Source organism: Copidosoma floridanum, unplaced genomic scaffold, assembly GCF_036245765.1.
Source record: "Copidosoma floridanum isolate Cflo_tuat_1 unplaced genomic scaffold, Cflo_Japanese_pri ptg000014l, whole genome shotgun sequence".
NCBI lineage: Eukaryota > Metazoa > Arthropoda > Insecta > Hymenoptera > Encyrtidae > Copidosoma > Copidosoma floridanum.
The window spans coordinates 1,289,385-1,315,863 of NW_028321891.1; the positions used below are offsets into that span (position 1 = coordinate 1,289,385).

General features: G+C 41.6%; 3 protein-coding genes across 6 annotated transcripts; 2 read left to right on the forward strand and 1 right to left on the reverse strand.

Moving 5' to 3' along the window:
- LOC106643527 (43 kDa receptor-associated protein of the synapse homolog) lies at nucleotides 1-11,096 on the forward strand. Of its 3 annotated transcripts, none has more exons than XM_089592200.1 (10): nucleotides 1-261; nucleotides 607-829; nucleotides 3,143-3,294; nucleotides 4,322-4,468; nucleotides 5,373-5,532; nucleotides 6,214-6,414; nucleotides 6,553-6,651; nucleotides 7,626-7,817; nucleotides 8,513-8,712; nucleotides 9,477-9,786. In XM_089592200.1, exons 1-10 carry the CDS (start codon nucleotides 224-226, stop codon nucleotides 9,682-9,684), a joined length of 1,620 nt encoding a protein of 539 aa, XP_089448326.1. In that variant the 5' UTR covers nucleotides 1-223; the 3' UTR covers nucleotides 9,685-9,786. The 3 variants fall into 3 exon arrangements, with proteins under 3 accessions (XP_089448326.1, XP_089448327.1, XP_089448325.1); XM_089592201.1 differs by having other exon boundaries at nucleotides 631-829; XM_089592199.1 differs by lacking the exon at nucleotides 8,513-8,712 and having other exon boundaries at nucleotides 171-261; nucleotides 631-829; nucleotides 9,477-11,096.
- Nucleotides 11,097-12,574: 1,478 nt separating this feature from the next.
- On the reverse strand, nucleotides 12,575-19,727 carry Patr-1 (Protein associated with topo II related - 1). Of its 2 annotated transcripts, none has more exons than XM_089592202.1 (9): nucleotides 19,301-19,727; nucleotides 18,276-18,458; nucleotides 17,786-18,206; nucleotides 17,596-17,705; nucleotides 16,942-17,510; nucleotides 16,665-16,872; nucleotides 16,341-16,592; nucleotides 16,020-16,271; nucleotides 12,575-15,943 (listed from the first exon to the last, which is right to left on the reverse strand). In XM_089592202.1, exons 1-9 carry the CDS (start codon nucleotides 19,352-19,354, stop codon nucleotides 15,677-15,679), a joined length of 2,316 nt encoding a protein of 771 aa, XP_089448328.1. In that variant the 5' UTR covers nucleotides 19,355-19,727; the 3' UTR covers nucleotides 12,575-15,676. The 2 variants fall into 2 exon arrangements, with proteins under 2 accessions (XP_089448328.1, XP_014207366.2); XM_014351880.2 differs by having other exon boundaries at nucleotides 16,665-16,878; nucleotides 19,301-19,726.
- A 2,380-nt stretch (nucleotides 19,728-22,107) lies between these two features.
- Nucleotides 22,108-23,987, forward strand: LOC106638617 (cobalamin trafficking protein CblD). Its single transcript, XM_014351881.2, has 5 exons — nucleotides 22,108-22,250; nucleotides 22,390-22,531; nucleotides 22,806-23,200; nucleotides 23,288-23,504; nucleotides 23,578-23,987. Exons 2-5 carry the CDS (start codon nucleotides 22,390-22,392, stop codon nucleotides 23,652-23,654), a joined length of 831 nt encoding a protein of 276 aa, XP_014207367.1. The 5' UTR covers nucleotides 22,108-22,250; the 3' UTR covers nucleotides 23,655-23,987.
- Nucleotides 23,988-26,479: the final 2,492 nt, after the last annotated feature.

Below are 26,479 nucleotides of genomic sequence, written 5' to 3' on the forward strand. Positions count from 1 at the left end.
CGCCAGCCGGCGGAGAAGCGGCGGCATCCCGACGCCGCCGCCAGCAGCAGTCAGCCTGGAGCACCGGGGGGCTGATCTTCTGTTCTCGACGCCGGCCAAGGCCATCGGCGGCCCGGCCAAGGTCGCCTCGGTCACCGAGGCCTTCGAGCAACAACAGCAGAGGCCGGCCAGCTGCCACGACCGCTCCCACCATGACAAGTTCACCAGCCTGTCCAACACCGCCATGTCCTGGGACTCCATCAGCTCCAAGGACTACATCGGGTGAGTCCGTCTGACCCAACGTTTACTCGTACTACTTGCATCCGTGATACACCCCACCCCTCGCTTCCGGGGCACGCGTTAATCATAGAGCGCGTATAATGAATTCATCCGAGACGCGTTTGAAAAAAAATGGATTATTTCTCGATCGAAAGAGACTATACAGCCATTTGATTTGCAGCAATAACGCAATTGGTCGAACAAGTGGACCCCCACGTAGTATAGTCTGCATTTCGCTCGAAAAGCTCAAAGCGCGCTGTGTTGCGTTTGGAAAACATCGGCAGTTACAGGGAAATAGCGCGCGAAATGTTATTATTGAAGTAAAATGTATGGTTGGCGCGAAAAGAGTGGCTCATTGTTGATGGTCCTCAGGCACCAGCTGTCGGCGACGGCGCTGCTGGGCAGCCCGGACGGCTCGAGGCACCCGATCGACGTGTACGAGTTCTCGGAGGAGGACTACCGCAGGCAGTTCGACCACGGCTACGACAACGGGGGCAGCTTCAGCCTCGGGGTCTGGGAGTGCCTCAAGGGCTGCCGGCACCGGATAGACCAGCACCTCGCCAGGCGGAAGGTGAGCTCGAATGAAAACAAACGGGGCACAGCTCCAATTAGCGGAGCAATTAGCACCGATCGCGTATTTGTGGAAATATCGACGCGCGTCATTGCCCCGAGGAATCTCTTCGAACCACAGCTTGAGTGCGGGCGTGATTTCTTGGGTCACGAGAGGGGGAAAAAAGCACACGTCTTCCGCAAGAGCAGCGGAGCGCGAGAGGCTGTCCGGGGCAGGGGGGAGCTCTCTCATTGAGCGCAACAAACGGCTTTGCCGTTTTTCAGCCCCGCCTCTTCCAGCCGGAGAAATTGATCCGTCCGCCGCTGGAATTCGGTCAAACGTGGAAAAGCTAACGCGCGCGAAAGGTGGCAAATCGAGCGCGAGAAAATGGAACAAATCGAGCAGAATCGCTGCCGAAGCTCGGCAAAATCTACTCGAGTCTTCCCCACTCGAGAAGCTATACGCTTCTTTTTTTTTTTTTCTCCCTCGCTCGCGCGCACTTTGTTTTCTCCGACAATAGAGCTGTGATTACTTCTCGCCCTCCTTATCTGTGACAATATTTTGCCTTTCCTACGTGACATCGCACACATGTACATTTTCCTCTCAATATTGCACGTAAGAGCACCGAGTTTGACATCAATTTTTCCCTCCGTATACACGTGTTCCCTCGTTAACGCGCGTGGCATTGTAAATTACCGATCAATTAACCAACCCAACGAAACTAGCGTATACATACACATGTGAGCCGAGCTCTCGCGATAATGAGCTGTTGTATATGTACACACTGCATTCGATTACCCGTCCGTCCAAACGATCGTTGTGTAAATTAACCCAGCCCTTTGCCCGCAGGGCGTTCGCATGACGAGTGTCGTTTGCTCTCCCGCTGGAGTGGATAAAAGGGCCCCGTTGAGATAGGCCGACAACGCCCATCCCCCGATCAAACGTCAGCCGTTTCCCGGATGTATATTGTGTATGTACGTAAATATATATATACGTGCATACGGTAACAACTTTGCGCCCATACGAGCATTCCGTGACGTGCAACACTCGGGGAGTGATATACACCTAAAAGGTAAAAGCTCGGACAAAACCGCACGCGCGCCGCAGGAGCGAGGAGGAGTTCAGGGCCGAATCGATACGGCCTTGTCTGCCTCGTATGTTCCTCCACCTCCCCCCCCCTCTACACGATCGAGGGTGTGTGTGTGTCCGTGGTACAGTCACCATGGCCAATACCGTGACCCCCTTGCAAAACCCGAGGCCGAATATAATATATACGCTCTGGCGGTATAAGAGGCTTTTTGGAATGGAAAGGCGGATGGGAGGTATATATATATATATATATACACAGTCGTTGCTCGCTCTAATTTGCGCTTGTCTCTAATTGTTTTAGAGACGGTGCTCTCTGCCCCCTCCGCGCTCGTTGTACGAAATTGCCTGCTTGACTTTTCTTTTTTTTTTTTTCTCTCGGGGCCAGCGTCAATTAGGGCTCTGCCTTTGCTTCCTACCCCCCCCCCCCTCGCGCGTTTTATTGTAAGTGTACTGTTTTCGGTTTAAAGTTACTTAACAAAGGTACTTTGGATTCAGCTTTTTTTTTCATAATTTCCTTGCAAGTCTACGTAGATGCGCAACAATTGCAAGGTTCAATCGGTGATTACACGAGAAGGCGAGTGTCAACGGCGAGTCATATTTTTCCACGACTTTTCCTCCCGATCGCGGAGGGAACTTCTGTAAACTTGGCGCCGAGTAATCAGTCGATCGGGACGTTCAAATATTGGCTTCCTCCCTGTACTTCCGAGAGCAACACATCCTCGTGCAGCGCGCATGTGGGTGCAGGGGAGTCGGGCTCCGTTTGCCCCGGGGCGCGTATACGTCCCGAGATTCTATCTGTCGATTTTGCTCCTCCTCTCACAGGTGAGCGGAGTAAAAAGCGTCCGGCCGGAGGGTCTCGAGTGAATCGATAGTGGTTGTTGTCGGGAAAGTTGAGTTTGTTGCACCGATGAGTCGTTGTGTGGTGGGGGGGGGGGTAGGGGGTACATGCAGAGGAAACTCGTCGAGTGTTTAGCCAGAGACGACAAAAGAGCCTCCGAGGACGAATCGATTTTCTCGCAATTTCTTTTCTCTCTAAAGTCTCAATGTCAATAAAAGACTGTGGATCAGCCATCCTGACTAAGCTCGTGTGGGGCGTTTTCGTGGCACCTCTGACCGATTTCCTGAAATAAAAGAAACTGAAAAGAGAAAATAAATGTGACGTTGTAAAGAGAACCTTCGCGGTAAGCCCAAACGTTTGGACACGTATAATTGCACTTTGGATAAACGCTGGAGGGGGAGTTGCAGGTGGAGCAGGGCTTGAAGCTTTACCGAGCGCACAAACAGCAGGCGGCGGTGCGCAAGTGGCAGGGCGCCCTCGCGAGCATCGGCCGGAGGGAGGACAAGTTCGCTCTGCTCGGCTATCTGTACCAGGCTTACATGGACTGGGGCAAGTACAGGTGAGTCGACGCCTACGATCCTATTGTTATCCAAATTTATGGATTTCTGTTCAATTTCACAAGTATATAAGCTGAGCTGTCGAGCTCGAAGGCATCTTTTTTCTTTTATTCAAGAGACTGACGGGGAGTGCTTTTATTTATTTATTTTCTCTCTATACGAGCCTGGGTGATACGGCCAGATATGGCTTTTTTTTTTTTTTAAAGCGTGTATGTCTGGCAGGGAAATTGTGCGCGGTAACAGATATCCCAACGAAGAGATTTTAAGAGTTATTCGATCTGTGCGTTGAACTAGGCATTTTTACTACTAACGCGAGAGATTTTTTTTAATGCATTGTGTGGACCGCCTCTGGATTTTCAAACAATTTACAAGGAAATTTTTTCCCCCAAAATAAAGCGCTTTATACTTGCTGAATAAATTTTTTATTCATCACTACTCGCAATACAATGTTGAGAAAAACTTTTTTTCTCTGCCAGATATAAGTAAAATGTATTTTAAATATAAAATATTCAATCACGTTTTCAAATGATTCTACTGTCCGATTAAAATGCATTATTTTTCCTGTAAAAAACTTTCTCATGCACTGTGTTACACATAGTGACAAAAACTGTAAAAAAAAAAAAAAAAATTTTTTAAATATTCGTGCCCAAGTCTAAATGTAGTTATCTCAGAAATCTTGGTTTAAAAAATTTATTACCACAGCCTGCGCGACGTCATCTCCTTCGGAATGATTCCCTTTGAACCGAAAGTGAAGTTACTAACGACGTAGTAGAGTTGCGCGCATATTTTTTACCACGTACACGGTAGTTAAAAAGTCGCAAGAGAGACTGGCGCAAAACTTTTTTCCCCCCACGAACCGAAAGCGCAATCAATGCACGGCGGCAAATTCAAATGCACGGGAATAAATTTGCGCGACCGTCAAAGAGACTCGATATGGGAAAAAAAAAAAAAAATCCTCCAAGCACACCCCCCGCGCGCAGAGGTTTTTCGATCAAGCCAAAGGCTAATCGATCTCGTCCCCTTTTCCAGGGACAGCCTGGAGTTTGGGCAGCGGCAGCTCTGCGTCTCGGAGGAGCTGGACTCGCCGAACATGCGGGCCGAGGCTTACTTGAATCTCGCCCGGGCATACGAGAGACTTGGCAGCCTCGACCGGGCCCTCGGCTTCGCCCGGCACAGGTAAACTACCACCCCATTTTTTTTCTGTCAATATATTATACCCCGAGCATGTGCTTTTTTCCATCCCTTCCCGGCCATTCTCCGCAAATCCAGTCCTTTGACCCTCTTTTTATATTACCCGCTGGCACTTGCCTGCACGACAGTCTTTTTTTTTACGATTCTTCATCTCCCGTCTCCCGTACGCTTCTATTCTACAACACATACAGTATACGTGTACACACTCGGCCAAGCTTCGCCTGACGCTGTTGTCCCGCTCGTTATTGGATGCTCGGACGAGGGAGATTTTTTTTTGTGCCCCCCCCCCTTGCACATCTGCATTTGAAATCGCTCGTTCGACCACTCGTCGAATTTCTCTCCTGCTCACGGGGAAAAAAACAAACAAAAAAAATTGTTTTTATCGATGTTTCACTGAGGATTATTGGGCACTGCCCGGGTACAAGCGTGTACACGAAATTCTACGCGCAACGCCGAACAAAAGTTGATCCTACAAAAAGTTTGGATTTTGTTTTTTCAAAGCTAACGGGAGCAAAAAAAAATACACACACGTTTCCACCAGAATTCCCGTGATTCACGAACGAAAAGGGCGAAAAACATTTCATCGTGGCAGAGGAAACACGCGGCTAAAATTTCATTACACCCGCAAATTGGCGTCGCGTCCGCGCTCTCGAAAAAAAAACTAACGCTTTTGACTCCTCGGGGCCGCCGAGTGTTTATTCGACGTATCTCCACTCTCGTAGCTCATCATATACAGTTGGCTCCGTGTATCCATGTTGTATTGTGTAAATGTGCATCGTGTCGATGTCGTAAGCGTGTATCATGTGACGAAGCCACCGACTAATGCCCGAAATTCGGTAACCAGCCGCATGACGCTTAATACGGAGGCCGAGTGCTTTTCTTTCCTCAGCCTGTACAACGAGTGCGATCAGTGCGCGACGGCCGGACTGGTTCACCTGTCGATAGGCAGAGTCCACCTCGAGATGGCCGCCTTCTGCAAGGCCCTCGAGGGCTTTCAGAGGGCCCACAAGATCGCCCACTCTATCCAGGACCCCTCGCTCGAGCTACAGGTAAAAACCCACCATGCCCCATTACAACATTACTATTATTAACGTATGTGTATCTATTTACCCCTCCACCCCCCGCGTTCGCGCTACATTGGTTCAAGCTTCCGAGTCCTCTAGCGCGTGAGTCGCAAGTTTGGGCGCGACACGTGTTGCGAAAAATGGCTCGTTGGGTCGAGGAAACAAATTAGATTGTTTAACTTTACTCGGTTCGCCCACGCGTGGGGCTAACGTGTCAGGGTAAATACGAGGTGATCTAATCATTCGGACGCGAAAAATCAAATTAAAACTCCTCGTCGGTTGAAATATCGTAAATTCATTCCTCCCGTTTGCTTTCGCAATATTTCGCGCCCCTATCGTCCCGAAGAGTCATTTTAATGACGCGATAACAGCTTTGCAGCGAGGCCACCTCCAATGCCTCATGTTATGTACACCCCTCGCGAGATTCATCGCTCGTTAAACGCTCGAGCTTGTGAAAATTGATAGCGCGCATCGGACGGGGCTAGTATGGACGTACAGCATAGACAATCGTATATATACGAACTTGAAACGTCCGTTTTGATGGTCCCCCCCCCCCTCCCCCTCGTGAAATTTCATTGTCCGGACGACCAAAGTAAACAGACCCTCCTTCAAGCCCCCAAAGGCACGAGTAAAAAGAGCATTTGTGTATAACCCATGAAAAATCAGGTTTACGTGGGACTGTCGGACTTGTTCGGCCGGCTGCAGGACGCGGAGAAGAGCGCGCGTTACGCGGCCCGCGCCTACGACCTCTCGAGGAGCCTGCAGCTCGGCGACCTCAACTCCCGGCACCACAGGGCGGCCCTGCTGCAGATGGCCTCGGCCCTCAGGAAGAAAGGCGACCTCGGCGACGCCCACGACTACTGCTCGGTATGTACTTACACTTGTTTCATTTTCGCAACTCTGATATCGAGCTATCAACAATTGTATTATCCCGAAATAAACCCCTTTCGAGCAGTGCTCCTTTTATAATTATATAGCGAAACCGCGTGCGCGTATTGTTCGCAGGAGGCCACGAGGCTGAGTCTGGTGTCCGGGGACCAGGCGAGCTACGCCAGGAGCATAAGGATCATGGGCGACATTTACAGGCACAAGTCGGAAATCAGCGTGAGTCTCGCTGCACACTCCTCTTTTCCCCTATCTATCCTCTGTGTTAAGTGCACGCAAGAGGGACGGTATTACTTTTCGTTACGCTCACCGTAAGGTGGCAATTACTTAACGTTTATACTGCTGCCGCGACCGCAGCCAAGTTGTCGGGGGGGGAATGGGGGGATAAAGTTTGTTTGGGGCAAATTGAGCCGAAAGCCCGGGGCGCGTGGAAGTAACGCTCGGTGTTTCGCTGAATTTAATATCGCCACCGGCTGAGCGTGTGTACGTATATGTGTATACATACAACGGGACTCTTGCGACGATGGTAATTAATTAATCTTTCCCACGGGGGAAGGGTAGCGCTACTTTGTGCAAGCGTGCGCTTTGCCTATACGGTGTCGGATAAGGGTTTTGTTTGGCAGCAGGGAATCAACACGATTATATGTTTGTATATTTAATCGCTGATGCATCTAGTTTTGCCGGTATACAATGGGTCATCGGTGGTTATAACACGTGCGAGTGGTATCTGCAATGCATCGCGCGCAGACAGAGCCGCGACCTCCTGTAGGTATATATATTATAATATATCGTGGTAGACAGACCGAGACAATGGACTTGTGATGCCTATGTATACTTTGTCGATCCGCAAGCCACGACCCCGTTCCGAGACAACGGCTGCTGCTAACCATCCGCAAACCTCGATAGGTATAGCGCACTCGTGTGGCGAGATGGACTCTCCGGAAACAATAATCCTCGCGTTTGTACCTATATTATATGCATATAAGCGCTCACGTGCGACCAACGACTATCGGTATATGAATATGCATATATATACGTATATACGACCGTAGGGGCAAACGTACGTATACGGGGGATGTGCGGATGATTGCGACGTGTTCGTGTGTATGTTAAGGGTGTACAGAATAATAATTGATGAGAGTTGTCTATTTGAACCGAGTGTGTATAACGTATAACGTCCGATTGGCCCGTAGAAGGCGTTCAGGCAGTACGAGAGCTCGATGACTTCTGCCGCGGCGACGGGTGACCGGCTCTGCCAGATGGAGGCCATGGACGGGGCGGCGCGGTGCCTCGAGTTCCTGCGGCTCCAGCACAAGATCTGCAACTGCAAGCCCCTCGAGTTCAACACGAGGCTGCACGAGGTGGCCTCGAGCGTCGGTGCCAAGGTGCGTTTGTCTATATACATCACTGTGGCCGTCGCTGCCAAGTCCCTTGAATACGTATACACGCGCGGGCAGTGTCCCACACACCAACACCTCCTCTTGGCTTGCGTTGCCAACCGGAAAGACGAGCTGGCGCTTCTGCTGTATCGCGGCCCCCTTTTTTTTCTCTCCGACGCGATAGGAATCTCCCCCCTCCCCCTGATACTAACTTCCGGTCCACCCGATAATCCGAGCGATACCTACTTATGTATAAAATGCAAATTCCGTGAGATATTTATATTCGTTGTGTTTTTTTATTAAAAAAAAAGTATTGAACGGTTAATGCCAAAAGGACTCGAGAATTCCCCCCTTTTTTTGTCGGACAGTCGATTTCACGCCCGAACAAATCGGTCCAACTTTAGACGAAAATAGATTATTTAACTTGATGCAGTGCCTGCACTCTCGGCACGTGTATTATATAGTTACGCCCACTCGATATAAAATACACACAAAAGCTCGGCTTTCCACGTACTTATTGTTCTCAAGCGCTCGTTCGTTCGGTCGAGTGTATACACGCTCTTTTGTTGTCTGTTGACGCGCTAGTGCAGCACTATCGAGTACAAACGGCGGGAGGACATTGTATATATATATTCCAAGTATTACCTAATGGTCCATAAAATAAAGGAGGTAACATTTTATTGAAAAAAAACAAAAAACAGCTGCTCATGAGGACGGTGCGCTGGAGGCTGGCGCGGATCTACGGCTCGTTGGGAGACGAGGAGCAGAGGGTCCACTACGAGCGCACGGCCAGTTCGCTCGAGGAGGACCTTGAGTTGCGCTGCGGTGGCTGCAACGAGCCCTTCGGCCTCGAGCCCGACTCCCTCGAGGCCCTGCCCTGCAGCCACATTCTGCACGCCAGGCAAGTCACAAACACGCACCACCACCACTCGTTCGATCCATCTGCCCACCGTTTCTTCTTCTTCTTCTTCTGTCTTGCCTTCGTTACTTATTCAAGCCTTTTCTCGTGAATTTTTATCGTCGCCGGTGGGTACACACGCGCCACTCGACGAATTTGTTTTGCGACGTGCCTTATTTTCTTTCCTCCCACGTGTGTGCGCCCACCCGCCCGCACACCGTGAACTTTACTCGGCTCGTTTTGTTTTTTTTTTGTTTTTTTTTTTTCAACCCAGGGAATGCGTTATGCAAACGCGTGCAAACACCATTCGCGCTCTCGACCGAGAATTTCGTATGAAGATGTTTGTTTCATTTTTTTTCCCTCCCATCGCTCCCTCGCGTCTCCTTTTCTTTTTCCGTCGTTAAATCAAACACCGCGTCAATATTATTATTTCACCTGCAACTCACCGCATAGTTACTTATGACAAATATAATCGCTCCACGGGGTGAACGTCTCGGGTGATGGATTTTTCATTGGATAACATGAACCACATGGGGGAGGCGCGAGTAGTTCGAGTCCGAGTTTGGTCAGCCGAAGCTGTATATGTTTATTTTGTATACTATCGATGCATGGGTCAAAAAAACAGCTCATAGTTGGGTTGAATGTACGCAATCCTAAAATTTCATCCAAACAAGTTGTTGTTGTTTTTTTGTTTACCCAGTCGTCGATGCTTTGTTTGGAAGCAAAGAAAAAAACACAACTAACGCAAAAATGGAAAAAATTCACAGGTGCGCGTACGACATTCTAAAGAAGCGCGACAAGAAGAAGAAGCGCACCTGCCCAGACTGCCACAAGTCGGTGAGCTCGCGGCTGTACCTCCACTGCGACGACACCCACGACATCAACCCGCTGAATCACAGTTCCTTGAGCCTCGCGTCGCTAAAAGCCAGCAGTCTCGCGACCCTCGAGGATTGCCACGCCACGAGCAGCGTTTAATCAACTCGCCCTCCTTTTTTTCCTTTCTCTTCTTTTCTTTTTCGTCATTTCATTCTTCGAGGCCAACTTTGACGACGATCTACCGCCGGGACGACACGCAAGGCTCTCTCGGGACTTTACGGTTCTTTCATTATTCCACAGAGTTATGGAATCCCGCCGAGGACGAGCTGCTTCTTTAGCCAAGGTTACGCGGGACGCGTGCATTTTTGACCAGATTAAAGCTGATGGAATAACTTTCGTGGTAGAATTGGTTTTGCGGCGCCCGCGTGGGCGGTACAATGTACGTCTCGCCTGAAGGAGCGTGGAATTTCGGTGCATGAAAATTCTCTGGTTGGACCGAACACGTACACCGTCAATGATAACTAGAGTTTTTTTTTTTTTTTTTTTTTTGCTTTCCTCGTGATAAATGTATATGAAAAAGCATCGAGCGCGCGTGGCTATTTCAACGGGATTATTTTGATCCAATAGAGAAAAAGATCATCGAGGGGTGGGAAAAATTTTTCGCTCCGTTGTTAATATTTGTTGGGTATTAAATTCAATAGACGTTTCGAAACGTGCCAATGTGAAACATGAAAATTTGCCAAACTTGTACTACAGAGCACTGTAACTTTGCATTTCACGTATGCAAGTGGTGCTGTATATATTTTATTTTGCGAAGAATACACAACCATGTTCGGACAATTTTTGTTGTTGTTTTGGCCATTTGTGACGAATTTGTTATTTTACGCGAGCAGCAGTTGTACCTATGGTAATAATTTAAACAATTTATTTATCGAAAAACGAAAAAAGTGTTAAAAAAAGACAGATTGTTACTTTACAAGAAAAACCGCAGGCATTCCACGAAAATATATACGTGTACATGTATAAAAGCATAATGTGAGGTGCACGCGAGTGCTCAAATACATATATATATATCTAGATGTATATAAATATTTTTTACACACGATAACATTGATTGTAAAGCTAAGAAATGGTTAAAGAAAAAAAGGTATATTAAATAAATTTTAAAAAATAAATAAAAATAAACGATGCGGAAGACACACGTTAATCAGTGATGCGTGGACACGAGTATACTTGAAAAACAAAAAACGTCAACGAATAAGCAAAATCACAGCCCTTCGGAAGAGCTTCACTCTCGAGTTCATGACATATTGAAATACTACAACTACAAAAAATGAATAATTAGAAAATAAATATTATGCAGATGTTACACTTCCCGTCCGAGTCACATCTTGTTGTTAAAGGTATTTATAGCAAAAGAAAACTTATTGGTGCAATAACTTGTAAAAATTATAATGAGGTTGTAAATGTTATCATCGTAATCTACCTATTAATCGATGATGTCAATTAAATTTTTAGTTACATACTCGAACAAACAACAAAAATTAGATAATTTTTTTTTTTTTTTTTTTTTTTTACATTATAAAAAAGGATTCAACTCAACTAAATTGTTTGGGATTCCCTTTGGATAGATAGATGGAAAATTTGTGGAATTCACTTATTGTAAACGTGTCCTGCACTATGTTATGCAATTATTTGGAGATTTTCGAAAAAATTTCAAACGGCGTACACCGTACAGCAAGCATTTCACGTCAAAACGAAACTTGATAGTGTTTAAATGTGTTCTATAAAAAATCATCTCCCAAAGATGAATCAAATTTTATTGAGTAATAGTTTGAATGATTTTTAATACCAAGGATAATTAAATTTATAATACCAGTAGTGTTTACAGTGTTGTAATTAGTTTAGATGTATCATATCGTTGTATCTTGTATTGTAATAATCTTCAAGTGATTTACGTAGTAACTGGTATTTTAAAAATTTATTAATTATATATTGGTAGTTTTTTATGCAATTTGTACTTTTCTAGGAAAATTTATTGAAAGTCGAAACATTTGAATTTGAAGTATTCAAAAAAATTTTTTTGAAATATTTCGAAAATGCTTGTAGAAATCGTTCTGACGTGAAATGCTCATCTTATATTGTATACGTATACTTTAAGGGTATGAAAAAAAGGTCTAACAAACGAGTAAGCCGATCACACAGTAGAATACAATTGTTCGAATCATCACCTGATGCCCCAAAAGTGAAAATTAAGAAAAAAAAGTAAAACGGATTGAAAAATTTCACGATGTATCTGTAATGTAAGAAAATTTTAAAAATATAAAAGTTAATTAACACTGTTGAGTAGATAAGCATACAAGAAAAAAAAAATAAATTATGTAGGTAGATGCTGTATCGAAGAAAGTACGAAGAAAACTATAAACACGCATAAAGGCGAATTCTGTGTCAACTTTACAATGATATATATATATATACATATTTAAAAGTTTTAGTGCCTACATTGTGAGCGTTGCACAAAGACATATTTGAATGAAATGTTTTCTTCCTTTGTCAGTTTTACCACTGTTTCGCATAGAAATACATGGAAATTGTCTTTCTAATTTTGCAGATCACGTTTTTCAATTGTTAGTATGTATCAGTTTAATCAGATGTTGTATGATATTCGACGGATATGGAATGAGCAAAATAAAGAATTATTTTAGGAAAAATAAAAAAATGTCATGGCTTGTTTCTGTCGCATTTATTTAATTTTCAATATTTTTTGCACCACCTGTTTATATATTTATAAATTTTTTTTTATTCGAAACGATATAAAAATTTTCTTTTACTATTCAACTCTCTATTTATATTAAATTAAAAGTGAATATTATCTTATAAATGAAATCTATTGCAATTAAACGATTATGTGTACAATTATTATTTAAATTCATTAAATGTACGATTAGTCGCGAAAAATTGAATGAAATTTTCAACAAATTCAAAATATTAGTAAATTAAGTATTATTTTGTAACTTTAAATATGTTGAAAAAGTGTAATCAATTTTTTTTTTTTTTTTTCTTAATGTTTACATTACAACTGTTTACAGCAGCTCATCGTAAAAGCTGTTACTTTCTATACAGATGTAAAAAAAAGTTGAGAAAGCAGCAAACATTCAATTTAATAGTCGAAAATTTTGCGTTTATCATGGAAGTACCCAGCTTCACAATTTTGTCGATTCTACACGTTGTGACAATAAATTATGCGCACGATTCAATGATACGATAATTTCTTTGATGGAAACTCACGTAGGTATAGTTTATATGCATATACTCAAGAGATAAAGATTTATCAATATACACGTATATTTATATTCACAGATACGATATAAAATTTCCTGTTTTATTTTTTTATTTTTTTTTTTAGATCAGTCATACGCTTACTTCTCCCTACTTTTTTCTATTTCCACTATTATATTCTTTTTTCATGTCTGCATATTGATCAGTCGCACTCACGGGGCAATAGTGAAATAACAAATTGCGAAAATTTGTTTATATCTTATTTTCTTTTTATAATTGCAACGATGTAGACTAACATCAAAGTCTCTCAAGTCGTGCGCAAAGACGTATTAGATTTGCAAATTTTTTTTTTTATTTTTTTTTTTTTTCAATAATTGAATGTTACGATGATAATGATGATCTGACTTGAAAAGTATTGGTGTAGTAAGATAATTCGAATAAAATTGAAAAACTTTATGTATCAAATACTTTAAATGGAAATTAATATTACACAGCGTTTTTTTCACTAACAAAAAATATATTTGAATTTTCATAAGGCCATTAAATTAATCAAAAAATTGTTACTCCATGTATTTTTAACTAATATTTTTTCAAGACTCTAAATCAATGATTTTAAAAAAATATAACAATTTTTCGATAAATAATGCTTCAATAATCGAATTCGGAAGGTGCTACCTTCTTTGTAATAATTATAATAATAATAGTAGTAGTAATAATAATAATAATATTAAAAATAGTAAAATTTAGTAATTTAACGCTATATTCAGTTATTAAACACATCATTAGAGGCTTTTTACGAAGTCGACAGAAATTAGTAACAAAATCGTACACTCTCAAAAATTATCGATGCGATGTTGAGCGTATTTTCGTGTAAATGATTTTTATATATAAACGAGCCGCTTGCGATTCTATACATAATCACGACTTTTTTCTATTTATTTTCGTATAAATACAACAATCTCGTATTATCTTTTTTTCGTATTTTTAAATTATTATTTTGTTTTCTTTTATTAACATTAGAGCGTTTCAAGTCACAAAAAAAAAATAAATAAAATGTTGAGAAATATTGCTGTTGCAATAAGTGGGGATAGAGGATAAAAATTGCAACAATAATATAAGTAGCAGTGGTAGTCATAGCAGTAGAAGTAGTACAATAATTACGAAAAATATAATTAAACGCCATACAAACGATAACTCTTATTCAAAGAACTCTTTTCTCTGTTTCATTTTTCACTCACCGTTGATACATGCAAATTTTACGCGTAACTATATACACGCTGGACATACTTACATAGGTACATAAACTTTTTTTTTTTTTTTTCAACTTTTTTCTTAGTTTGATCGGTTTGGTTAGTTTTCATTAATATTTTTTTTTTCTAGCTCGAAAAAAAAATTAAAATTTAATTCCAAAAGTCTATACGCTGTGTAGGTTTGCTGCACTGGCACTATATATTATATTCAATGCATTAAGAAAATGGAAATTATGATCAATGTCCTATTTTACACATGGATTTTTATACAAATTTATTTTTGGAAAAGGATTTGTTCAACTTAATTGCATAGTACACTCAAACTTAGTTTAATGGCGTTTGTAAGATTTTAAACAAATGTTCTTCAAACGTTATTTATGATTTTGATAACAATGCATGCTTGAAAAATTAAAAAAAGTACATGTTACTTTTTTTGTCAGTCAAAATGATGTAGAAAAAAAAATAACATGTGTATACTTTTTATTGAAAGTCCAGAAATTATAATATAATCTACTTCGTTCCGTATTTTTACGATACGAATTATCACAATTATAGTGAAAACATCAAGTTCAAGTCGATTAATAAGCTTCTTGCAAGAGAGATTTCATAATCTCATCCATACCGAAGGTTACTCACGGGTTAGTAACAAACTTAAAAGATTTGTTTGAACGTATTGTTCGGATAAATGCATATACAGCACGCGAATTTACGATAAGCAATTTTAATTTCAAAAACAGCAAATCCATTACCTTTTACCCATTTTCTGAGCATCGAGCTATAATTACAAAATATTCTTACGTACTACTGCTTTCTTTAAGGCTTTGAACATTTTTTATAAATCAGACCCACGATTATTGAAATTAGAAATATTTTTTTTATCATAAACTGATATAGAATAAACATTGCGGTCGTTTTATTTCAAGAATAGTATACTATGTGACAGTAATATCGTTCGTTTGCGATAAATAAATTTTTGCATTCACATGTTTGCTTGCAGCTGTGATAAATTATTTTACTAATAAGGAAATGTTTTTTTGTTCTTGTTCAAAAAGTTTCGTATTGTAAGAAAGTACGAAAAAAGCCATAGACGTACTGCATTAATTTTAATGAAAACGTTACTTTTATGCTTTTCAACAAGTGCTATTTTTTTACCACGTTTGCAAAACGCATCAACATTTTTTAGTTACAGAAAAATTTTTCACTTTAATAAATGATGTAAGCATATCATACAATTTAATTTTATTTATATTACATGTATTATTCAGCACTATCAATAAACTCAAAGTAAAAATCATAGCTCAATTATTTACAAACGTGATAAAATTAAGCGTGGCCCATGTTAATTCTGTAAATACCAAAGAATTTACTGCGTAAACTTATGGAGTATTGTTGAGAATTATCAAGTAATTATATTGTTATCCTTTATAAGTTTCACTGACTGGAAGCAAAAAAGAAAGGCAGAGCAAGCCGTGAGTTATTAAATGAATAATCAAGGGAGCAAAAAAAGAAAAAATTATCACCTAACCTACGCTATGCACGGCAATGTCTGTGTTTCACTTTTACAAGTTCCTGGCAACGTGAACGAGGAGGAAAAAACCCGACAGAGTTACTCATCTGGCTTTTTACCGCACGGGATTGGCCTCGGTAAAGTACAGCTCAAATATCGTCAAATGAGACTGCGACTCGATACCGTGGCGCTTCAGATGACTCCTGAGATTCTCGACTTTCAGGTAGTCCCAGGGCGCGACGACAGGAGTCGAGGTCGCGCAATCGAAGATGGCTTGCAGAAATTTCGGCCACTGCTCAGCAAACGATTCGGGTACGTCGTTTTCATGCGAGGATATGTCTTCGGCGTACATAAGTATCATTGATATTACCGATAGTCCGAACTTAAAAAAACGGTAACGAAATGTTAAATTATAAAAAGTACTCGTACAAATTGGAATTTTGAGAAAATTTACTTACCTTGTTCGTAAGGACAGCAGCAAGGTTATTACTTTTGGATGGCTGATTTGTAGATTCGATTAGTTCTTTGGACAGATTCATCAGTAGAGAATCGTTCATGCATTTAATAAATTCGACATAAAAATTAAACAACAATTGAGAATCTTTTCGCCCAATTAATGTTAAGCCTTTGATGACAGCAACCCACAGCTTGTTTAAATTTTCTTCATGCTTTTTTACATTGATGCAGGATAAGAAACGAAGAAACATCATCTGGATGCACAAAATCAATTGATAAATATTTGCTTACAAACCTAATTGGCTTATTTATAAATTACTTACCTTTCCTTTGCGTATGCTAAAAAGACTGGTCAATTTATCTTCTTGCACAAATTGTAAAAGAGAGGTCATTATAGATGAGACGAGCTCTTCTTTTTCCTTTACTGGGTCCTTTTTTTCGGGTACAGGAACTGGTTCAGCACCATCTTGATGTGCCTGTTGCTGTTGTTCTTTCAGCAGCTGTTCACGTTGCTGATCAGCTAATATAGCTATAGGGTTTCCTATATCTTCAAGTTTCAGCAACAACACGTACATCTGAAAGTATAAAAGTTCTTGAATGTTTTAAAAAATTTAAGCATTAAAAATAATGCTGGAAAAAATAATCACCCTCTCAATTTCGAGCAACAGTTGGCGAGTTTTTTTCGTATCTTTTTGCTGAACAGTTGGAGTTTGATGTGGATCGCTGTTAGGAACAACATCCATATCGATAATTTTTCTGGGAGCAGTAACGCTGCTGTACTGCAGTTTTCCTAAAGAATTCTCAAATTGCATTGGAGTGGTTGGTTTGGGTATCGTGGGTTGTTGCTGTTGATCTCTGTCCCTAAAATATGACTTGGTTGTTATTAATCATTTCCTTAATAAAAAAAGCTTAAAAAATTCGTACCTTGAATCTCTGTAGCCATTACTGTTGTTGTTGTTACTGTTTCGTCCACCTTTCATGTTATCACATTTCTTGATGCTGCTATTGTTGTTAATTTTATTGCCATTATGATTTTCATTTTTCTTATTCATCCTGTGGCAAAACACTGTATAGTAATAATCATCAACATATGGCTGAGTCGTATTCAATTGCAACAGCTGGATGCTGTGCAACCACTGCTTTTCTCTGTGATTCATGAGGCCAGCATATTCGTCTAGTTCTCCAGACGGACCTATACCATTACTAGGTGGATTGTTCTGATGGTAATGATGGTTCATGTTCTGGTAATACCCATGGTGACCCTGATTGTGATACCTCATGTTATTGTGATTTTGATGATAATATTGGTTGTTGCGGAAGAATGGCTGATGATGATTATCTTGGCGATCATGGCAAAATTTGTTATTTTGATTGCGTTGGTTTCCCATGTGCATGTTATGATGCTGCATCGATTGATGATGATTATTGTGAGGTCCCATCATAGGATGATCTGGTCTTATAAACGGAAAAGGTCCAAGTCTTGAGTTATGATGCTGCAATTAACACAAGTCATTTAGTATACTGGCTTTTTGCGTTTTAAATATCTTCTCAAAAGTGGCTGATGGTTTGAGTACTCACAGGAAAGTTGTTTAGTGGAAAGTTTCCAGGTAAGGGTGGTTGCCTTTGATTGCCAGCTTGCATCAACAAATGAGGTGGAAGTTGATACCTCAAAAGGTTTCCTGTTTGATCTGAAGTGATGACAATAAATTACGGCAAATATGCAGACAATGCCAAAAATAATAATTTTGATTAGTTAATTGAAACTCACTGAGTAGTTGCCCAACATTAGGAAGAGATAACGAAGGTGGATGTCCTAATCTGACATTGGGTGGAAGTACCAAAGGATACTGATTTCCTTGATGTGGACCAATACCATTGATGGGTGGTAACTTATCTCCTGATGTTATCGAATTAAGAAGCAAATTTTGAGCATTGGTATTTGGTGATTGAGAGATTGGTGGTTTTGTAAGCCCAGGGGGTGGTCTGTTGGAAATGAGACCCCTCTCTAGCTCTTCAACTGTGCAAGCATTTTTGAGTGTTGCCGATAATAATGGCTTTGGCAAAATTGGCGTTGGTGCAATGGAAAAATTCGTTGGACTGTCCCAAACACCTGGCTTTGGAATAGTAAGGTCTCTCTCATCGAGAACCAGATGTGAAAGGCTCTTTTCCACATCTATTTCCGATTCACTCTAAAAATCATATAATTTTTAACATGCCGACATTACTTGAAATATAAAAGTATTTTTCATGCATATTACCTTGCTTGAATCATTCTTGAGTCGAGATCTATTCGACTCAGTGATCTGGGCTAACTTTTCGTGATCTTCCTCCCAATCTCCAGGTCCTGCATCAGATCCAAAGGTCTCATCGTTCAGGGCATCGTAATTTTCTTCTTGAAAGTCTTCGTCATCTGGATAATCTAACCCGTCGTCCAGTCCAGCCTAAATTGGTAAAGCAAAAAACACTATTATAACACACAAATAAAAACTCTTGAGAAAATTGTGCCTCTAACTGTTGAATTAAAAATTGCATCGTCAAATCGAGCTTACAGTTATTAAAACACTCTACACTACTAGAGGTTAACAAAGTTCAGGGAACATAAGAAGAGAAGTTTTTGCCAACTATACAACTTAGATAAGCACCACACAATGTTATACGAGAGTTAAACTGATACTCCAGAACTACTGTTTCCTCGGAAACCGCCGATAAGCAACTGAGCTGTTTTATGATGTACCCCAAGCAGCACAAGCACTCTCTTTTCTGTAACACTGATGCAGGATCCAACCCGACTATGAACCAATAGCCATGTAAACACTCGAGGTCAAAGTACACACAAATTTACCAAACAAAAAACAAAAAAAAAAACAAAGGGACGAGCAAAGGGAAATATAATATTTATTATTTATGCCTGTGCATGATGCTCTGGAAGTATACTTGGAAAAATGCACGTTCTTTTGAATTTCAGGGAATGATCTGGAAGCGCACAGAAAGTAAGTAAGTATACTGAGTGAAACATAAACGTTGCCGGCAACATGTGGCATGCACAGGTAAGCTCTTGAACCAAAGGGCTTCAGAGGTCTGTACGAAAACAACGTGCGTTTGGACCTCGTGCTCCAAAAACACACATACTATAGGCATTCAAGACGTGCCTAACGCAGCTAATGGAACAACAGAGGTAGGCAGTCCTGAGCGAGCGGAGGCCATGCATGGGTATGTATTAGCGTAGGGAGTCAACAGCAGTGGGTAAGTGGGGGTGTGTGCACCAGGAGGCCGTGGTACTTACACCGTGGGACGTGTCAAAGCCGAAGAAGCTGTCTGCCATTTGTCGTGGCTGCATTCACAAACTGTCATGTTCCGAACGAGGAAGTGCGATCGAGCTCTGCTGCGTCCGGAAGGTCTCCAGAGTATCTCCTCGAGGGGAGCAGCACTAAATCGCACGAGAGAAAAGACGAGAAAATACGAGGAGAACGTCAAGCGCCGACGACGATGAGAATGCGATCAGCTGTCATGGCGGCACCCCACTAGCTGATGCACGGACTGCCCTCGCACTCTCTCTCTCTCTCGGATCTCCGGGGACAACGGGGACTTTTTTCTCGCTTTCTCTCCTCCTTTATCCTTCGTTCTTTGATGCGTCTAAATTACTCTCTCTCTCTCTCTCTCTTTTTTCCTTTCTTCTTTACTTATGTATATTTTCGCTTGCGTTTTCTTGCACTTTTATTGTCTTTGCTTTTGGACTGTGTGAAATTTGCTGCGAGAACAGCGATCCTGAAAATGGCGCGTACCTGGTGCAGCGCCCCCTCGAACAACAACCCCCGACCCCCGCTGTTTACGTTTTTGTGTGCTCGTCTGCAGGGTCTGTTTTTTCACCCTCTTTATATTCGTGTGAGGCTAAATTTTTAAGAGTTTGAATTTATGAATTTGTCATTGAATCAAAAATTCTTAGTCCTGCATAGGAGACAACATCTAGATGGCGTGCCTTTCCGTTATCTTCCGTAATCTTTCCGTAAAAATCGTTGTCTACAATACCTCACGTAGTTTCTAGTGGAAACAAAACTCCGTATACTTCCGTGAGGAAAAAAAAAGTTGTCCCTATCAATCCGTGAAGGCAATACCAAATCCGTAACGGTCCGTGAGGACAAAGCCAAGTACGTAACGGTCCGTGAGGACAAAGCCAAGTTCGTAATGGTCCGTGAGAACAAAGCCAAGTTCGTAATGGTCCGTGAGTATAAAAACCAAGTACGTAACGGTCCGTGAGGACAAAGCCAAGTTCGTAATGGTCCGTGAGAGAAAAAACAAAGTTCGTAGTGGTCCGTGAGGACAAAGCCAAGTCCGTAATGGTCCGTGAGAGAAAAAACAAAGTTCGTAGTGGTCCGTGAGGACAAAGCCAAGTTCGTAATGGTCCGTGAGTATAAAAACCAAGTACGTAACGGTCCGTGAGGACAAAGCCAAGTCCGTAATGGTCCGTGAGAGAAAAAACAAAGTTCGTAGTGGTCCGTGAGGACAAAGCCAAGTTCGTAATGGTCCGTGAGAGAAAAAACAAAGTTCGTAACGGTCCGTGAGGACAAAGCCAAGTTCGTAATGGTCCGTGAGAGAAAAAACAAAGTTCGTAACGGTCCGTGAGGACAAAGCCAAGTTCGTAATGGTCCGTGAGAGAAAAAACAAAGTTCGTAGTGGTCCGTGAGGACAAAGCCAAGTCTGTAACGGTCCGTGAGGACAAAGCCAAGTACGTAACGGTCCGTGAGGACAAAGCCAAGTTCGTAATGGTCCGTGAGAGAAAAAACAAAGTACGTAACGGTCCGTGAGGACAAAGCCAAGTCCGTAATGGTCCGTGAGTATAAAATTAAGTACGTAACGGTCCGTGAGGACAAAGCCAAGTTCGTAATGGTCCGTGAGAGAAAAAACAAAGTTCGTAGTGGTCCGTGAGGACAAAGCCAAGTTCGTAATGGTCCGTGAGAGAAAAAACAAAGTTCGTAGTGGTCCGTGAGGACAAAGCCAAGTCCGTAATGGTCCGTGAGAACAAAGCCAAGTTCGTAATGGTCCGTGAGTATAAAAACCAAGTACGTAACGGTCCGTGAGGACAAAGCCAAGTTCGTAATGGTCCGTGAGTATAAAATTAAGTACGTAACGGTCCGTGAGGACAAAGCCAAGTTCGTAATGGTCCGTGAGAGAAAAAACAAAGTTCGTAGTGGTCCGTGAGGACAAAGCCAAGTCCGTAATGGTCCGTGAGTATAAAATTAAGTTACAGACTTGGCTTTGTCCTCACGGACCACTACGAACTTTGTTTTTTCTCTCACGGACCATTACGAACTTGGCTTTGTCCTCACGGACCGTTACGTACTTAATTTTATACTCACGGACCATTACGGACTTGGCTTTGTCCTCACGGACCGTTACGTACTTTGTTTTTTCTCTCACGGACCATTACGAACTTGGCTTTGTCCTCACGGACCGTTACGTACTTGGTTTTTATACTCACGGACCATTACGAACTTGGCTTTGTTCTCACGGACCATTACGAACTTGGCTTTGTCCTCACGGACCGTTACGAACTTTGTTTTTTCTCTTACGGATCGTTACGGACTTGGTATTGCCTTCACGGATTGATAGGGACAACTTTTTTTTTCCTCACGGAAGTATACGGAGTTTTGTTTCCACTAGAAACTACGTGAGGTATTGTAGACAACGATTTTTACGGAAAGATTACGGAAGATAACGGAAAGGCACGCCATCTAGATGTTGTCTACACGGAGTGTATACGGACTATTTTACGGAGTATACATGTATACACAAGGTCCGAATAGACACTATCTGCATAGGATTTATCAATAGTTAATTCATTTTGATGAGTTATAATATTGTATTTTGACATATTTGATAAAAAATAAAATTGCAATACTCACATAAAATCAACGCATGTAAATGCTATGAAAAAATAGCAAGTGCGCGAAAAAATTCAAAGTATCGACGTCGACTCTCAATCTTTCACAGTCGATTTTAATGTCGTATTACACGTACACAGGTATATTATACCTATGTCTGATAAATGTATATGAGTAGTAATAAGTATTATCGATGCAGAATAAAATAGGAAAAAATATTTCAAAAGTCAGTGTCAGTAGTGTCAGTACGGTCAGTACAGTTGTCGATTGTCCCCTACCTGGGGGAACTTGTCGCCAGACAATACGTTAACATCAACGTTTTAATTTCATTATGTGGCTTTACTGCTGAAAATTGTGAGTTTTCTACAATAACCCGTGGTGCAGAGCCTCTTTTTGCGCAGTTAACTCTGCAATCTGGTCTTGTTTACACATTTTGAAGCAAAGGTTTGTCAAATACTAACCTCCTGTGTTTTGTGTGACTTTTTACTTGCAGATGTTTGGTATACGTAATATTCAGAGAGTTTGCGTCTCAGCTTCTTCCGTCAGAGTCATCTCCAAGGCGAAATACTCGCGGCGAAGCGACAGAAACACCAGTAGTTACAAACTTGTCAAATCTAACAACGATGCCCTTAATGGTTAGTGCATACATTATTGACAATAAAACTTTTTTCCCCACCATTTTTTTCATCATAATATAAATCAACTCCAGATGGACGTGATTTTTTGTTGTTTGTTTATTTATGCCTTATTACGCATCACTTGGATGACAAAAATAAACGTTGCATTGGGCAACTTGTCAATTTATGATACAGTTTATCATATGATTGCTAACTTACATTATTAGCTGTATCTTATCATCGTTATCCTCTAACGAGCAGCTAATATTAGTTTTTGTGTTTTTCATGACAGAAGTTGATAACCACATTTTTGGAGCAAACTCCAACTGGGAACTTTTAACGCCACATGGTTTTCGTTTCTACCTGCCTGGAGGTATTGGCCCTGGTTGGCTAGATTCATCGACCACAGCTCAAGTCGAAGTTTACTCTGCGCTAGTGCCAAATGTTAATGATAGACCAGGAAGTGAGCAAAAACAGAACATTGTCAGCCGCAAAGAAACTTTTTCTATTCTACATTGCACTGCCCAAGAGTGCCCAACATTACTCAGGAAAGATATTTTAGAGCTGTTTCCCAACTGCCTAGAGGTCGCGTCTCCACAGTTAACCATAATTACCATTAGTCAAAAATCTAATAAAAAAAAGACGAAATGGAATAAAGAAAATGAAACAGAACGATTGGCACAACATGTGAGTGTTTTTTCACTTTGCTAAATAATTATTGTAAAAGAAACGAATATTTTAGTTCCATTTCTTGTGATGTTCGTTTTCTTGTAGTTTGTTCTGGCTGCATCGGATATATGTAAAAAATTGAAAATGTGTGGTTACTGGGCAGACTTTATCAATCCCTTCAGTGGTCAGCCTTATTCAAATCCTCACAAGAGCAGCACACTTTACACGACAGACCAACGTTTTCGCTGTGTGGGATTTACTGTGGACAGGCAGAGAAATTGTAAAATCATATCACATGTTACAGATTCAAAGAACTTTATTGGTATGTACATAATCATGTAAACTCATATTATATTCATTCGTACGTGATATCATTGAATGATGTTTTGTTTCAGGAAATCTTTATACCAATGCCACGCAGGTAGATTTTCTCAAAGATATAATGAGTGATATTATTGATGACTCGCATTGAGACGTGACTGTAAAGATGGTCATAAATTTTTGTGTACCAGTCATTGAATGATAAGGCGCACTTACATCTATAGCAAAATCGCTAAAGATAAATTTTCAAGTGAGTTGTACAAAATGCAAAAGGTGAAGTGAAAATTAAATTTTTTTGTTTTTTTGTTTTTTAATAGCTACTACTTTGACTCATGATTAAACAATCAAATGTACACTGATAAAGTAAAACCGATGATATTGAAGAATATTTTAAATTATAATTATTGTTGAAAAATGTTGAAATAAATTTGCATGATTGGTTGCAAAAGTTACTTGCAACCAACCATGTGATATGAAAACTAAATTGTACCGTTTTTCAAATACGACAACTACAAACTTCTCACGTAACATACTAGTTTTCGGTTTTCTCGTAACGTTTGGTATCTAATAAAATATTTTAATCACAGAAAAGAGCGCGGCTCTAAAACTTAGCCACGGGCATGCGTCGGCGTTACATCAACGGCAAGTTCAAAAGAGAAATAATGCTCGAAAAGCTGCAGCTTAATTACGGTGCTCATCGCAAACGCCAGCAGGAGTACATAGGTATATAGGTACACCCAAGCACGTAATATATATTGCGTACATTTCCGTACGGGGCATGAGAATATATAGGCACGCAACGCCACTTTCTGCTCGGCTATCTTAAACGTCTTTTTTAATCTCCTCTGAAACGCGAGGGACGCTCAGTGCACCATTTTCTCCTAAACTTGTATTTATTCATCCCTCGAGTGCAGTGTTGTTCGCACCGGCCAAGACGCATTTTTTGGAGAGATGAATGTGTTTGGACAGCCCTTATCCTGCAGACTCGTTCAAAGGCAAATTTCATTCAAATTCGTATCGTAATCGTTACCATTTCAATGAAACGGAACGCAAAGCTAATCGTCATCAAGGAAGAGGGCAATTAGCAAGCAGGGCGCCACGACGACCGCTTAATTTAATTACAAGGTATCTCCTTTTGCAGCCCTCGGGTGCTGATAAAAATTGGAGGAAAAAAAAAAAAATTAATTGACCCATTAAGATCCCTTAGCTCACTGGTGAAATAGTTGTTCACTTCCTCAAGTATAATTTCCAGCTGGCCACCGTCGTCCCGGCGCATTAGCTAATCAAATGTACCAACGCCGTGAACCGATAGTATTAGGTTGCACCACGATTATCCTCGTTTCCTATATTTTTCAACAAAAATAAAAGGTCCAACCGTTGGAGATGGCCAATCGGAACACGAGGAACAAAAACGGGGGAGGGAAGTGATATACAAGGCAATTGAAATTCTAAACTCACGCGCGTGCCGCACCGGTCTTTTTTTTTTTTTTTTTTGAATGATTCATGTCGGTGCGACAGCTGCCGGGGAAAAATCAGCGCGAGCGTCCGAGTCAAAAGCACGTACATTAGTTCCGATGTAGGTCGCCTCGTGCGATGATCGTCCACGAGATGCCCTTTGGAAAAAAACCCTCTCCTCCCCTTCTCGTACAAACATATATATATATACGTACATCCGCACGAGGAGCAGATTGTCCACGGATGGATGGGGGCGTATGAATAATAAGTACGCGAGGTAGAAAATTGAATTTTATATCTCCTCGGACGCCCTCCCGAAAAATGCGAGGCACATCTACAGCCACCGCGGGGAAATTTACATCCACCGGACTCAGCTATTTTTTTTTTTTTCCACACTCCACCTTCCACCTCCACGTATATTTCATTGACGAACGAGATTCAATTCCCGTTTCGCTCGTAACTCATACCTCCGGGAGGGAGAATTTACCACGTGATTAAAAACGTCATGGCGCATATACATATATACCTACATTGGCCACGTGGATCTAGGTGACGTATATAGAGTCAAGAAGTTTCGCAAGGAATTAATAGGGGACGGAGGGAGGAAGAAAATAACAATAATATTTGACACCGAGAGAGAGAGAGAGAGCCGCGGGGTGAAATATAAAGGGAAGCGACGGAGCGTACCGGTAATACCCGGAGGGACAGGGCCATCATCCCGGCGCTTAACTCCCTAATTCCGAAAAATCGCGTTTTACCCTCGACTACCGTGGCTGTGAGGATCGAGCCCGTGTATGCGTATATATACACAGTCCCCTGGAGCAAGTATTTAGAGCAGAGAGAGAAGGGTCGACTCGGGTATCACGTGGGAGTACACAATGGAAGGACCCCCGTGAGTGAAACTCGAGAAAGCTGTGCCCACGTACTTATATATATATATTATACTCTCTCTCTCTCTCTCTCTCTCTGATGGAAACCTTATATTACACGTCGCGTCGGGGCTCTCCTCCTCCTCGCCTGCATATACCTGGGCTACACGTGTGTACCGTTGCAGGGCAAAGCAGAAATAAAAAAAAAAGAAGAAAAGCACCCACTCAGTCGAGGAGTAAAAGTCTGATTCGGACGGAGAACGCGTCGGGAAAGAAGAAGGGGGGCAAGCTCCGGGAGGGATGTGTTGTCTTATGCACAAAGGAACGCGCGTCAAAATGCTCACCGGTGGGATATGTATAGGTGCGAGAACAAAGAGCGCATCTCACCGGAGGAAAATCATTTAACCGCCGGGGGGGGGGGAGAAAAGCTCCTCTCCAGTTTTCCGGGGCGTTTTCTCTTGCTCGTACCTGTGCGTGCCCTGCCCTTGTTCCAACTGTATTTCGCAGGAATTGTTCTCGTTATACACCCACTTTCGTATATTACACATTGAATTCCCTGATATATGTATGACAGAGGGAGAGCTTTTTTGCGATCTTGAGAAAATCGATGGACAAACTCAAGGAGGGATTATTTGCCGCGGTGGCATCACGT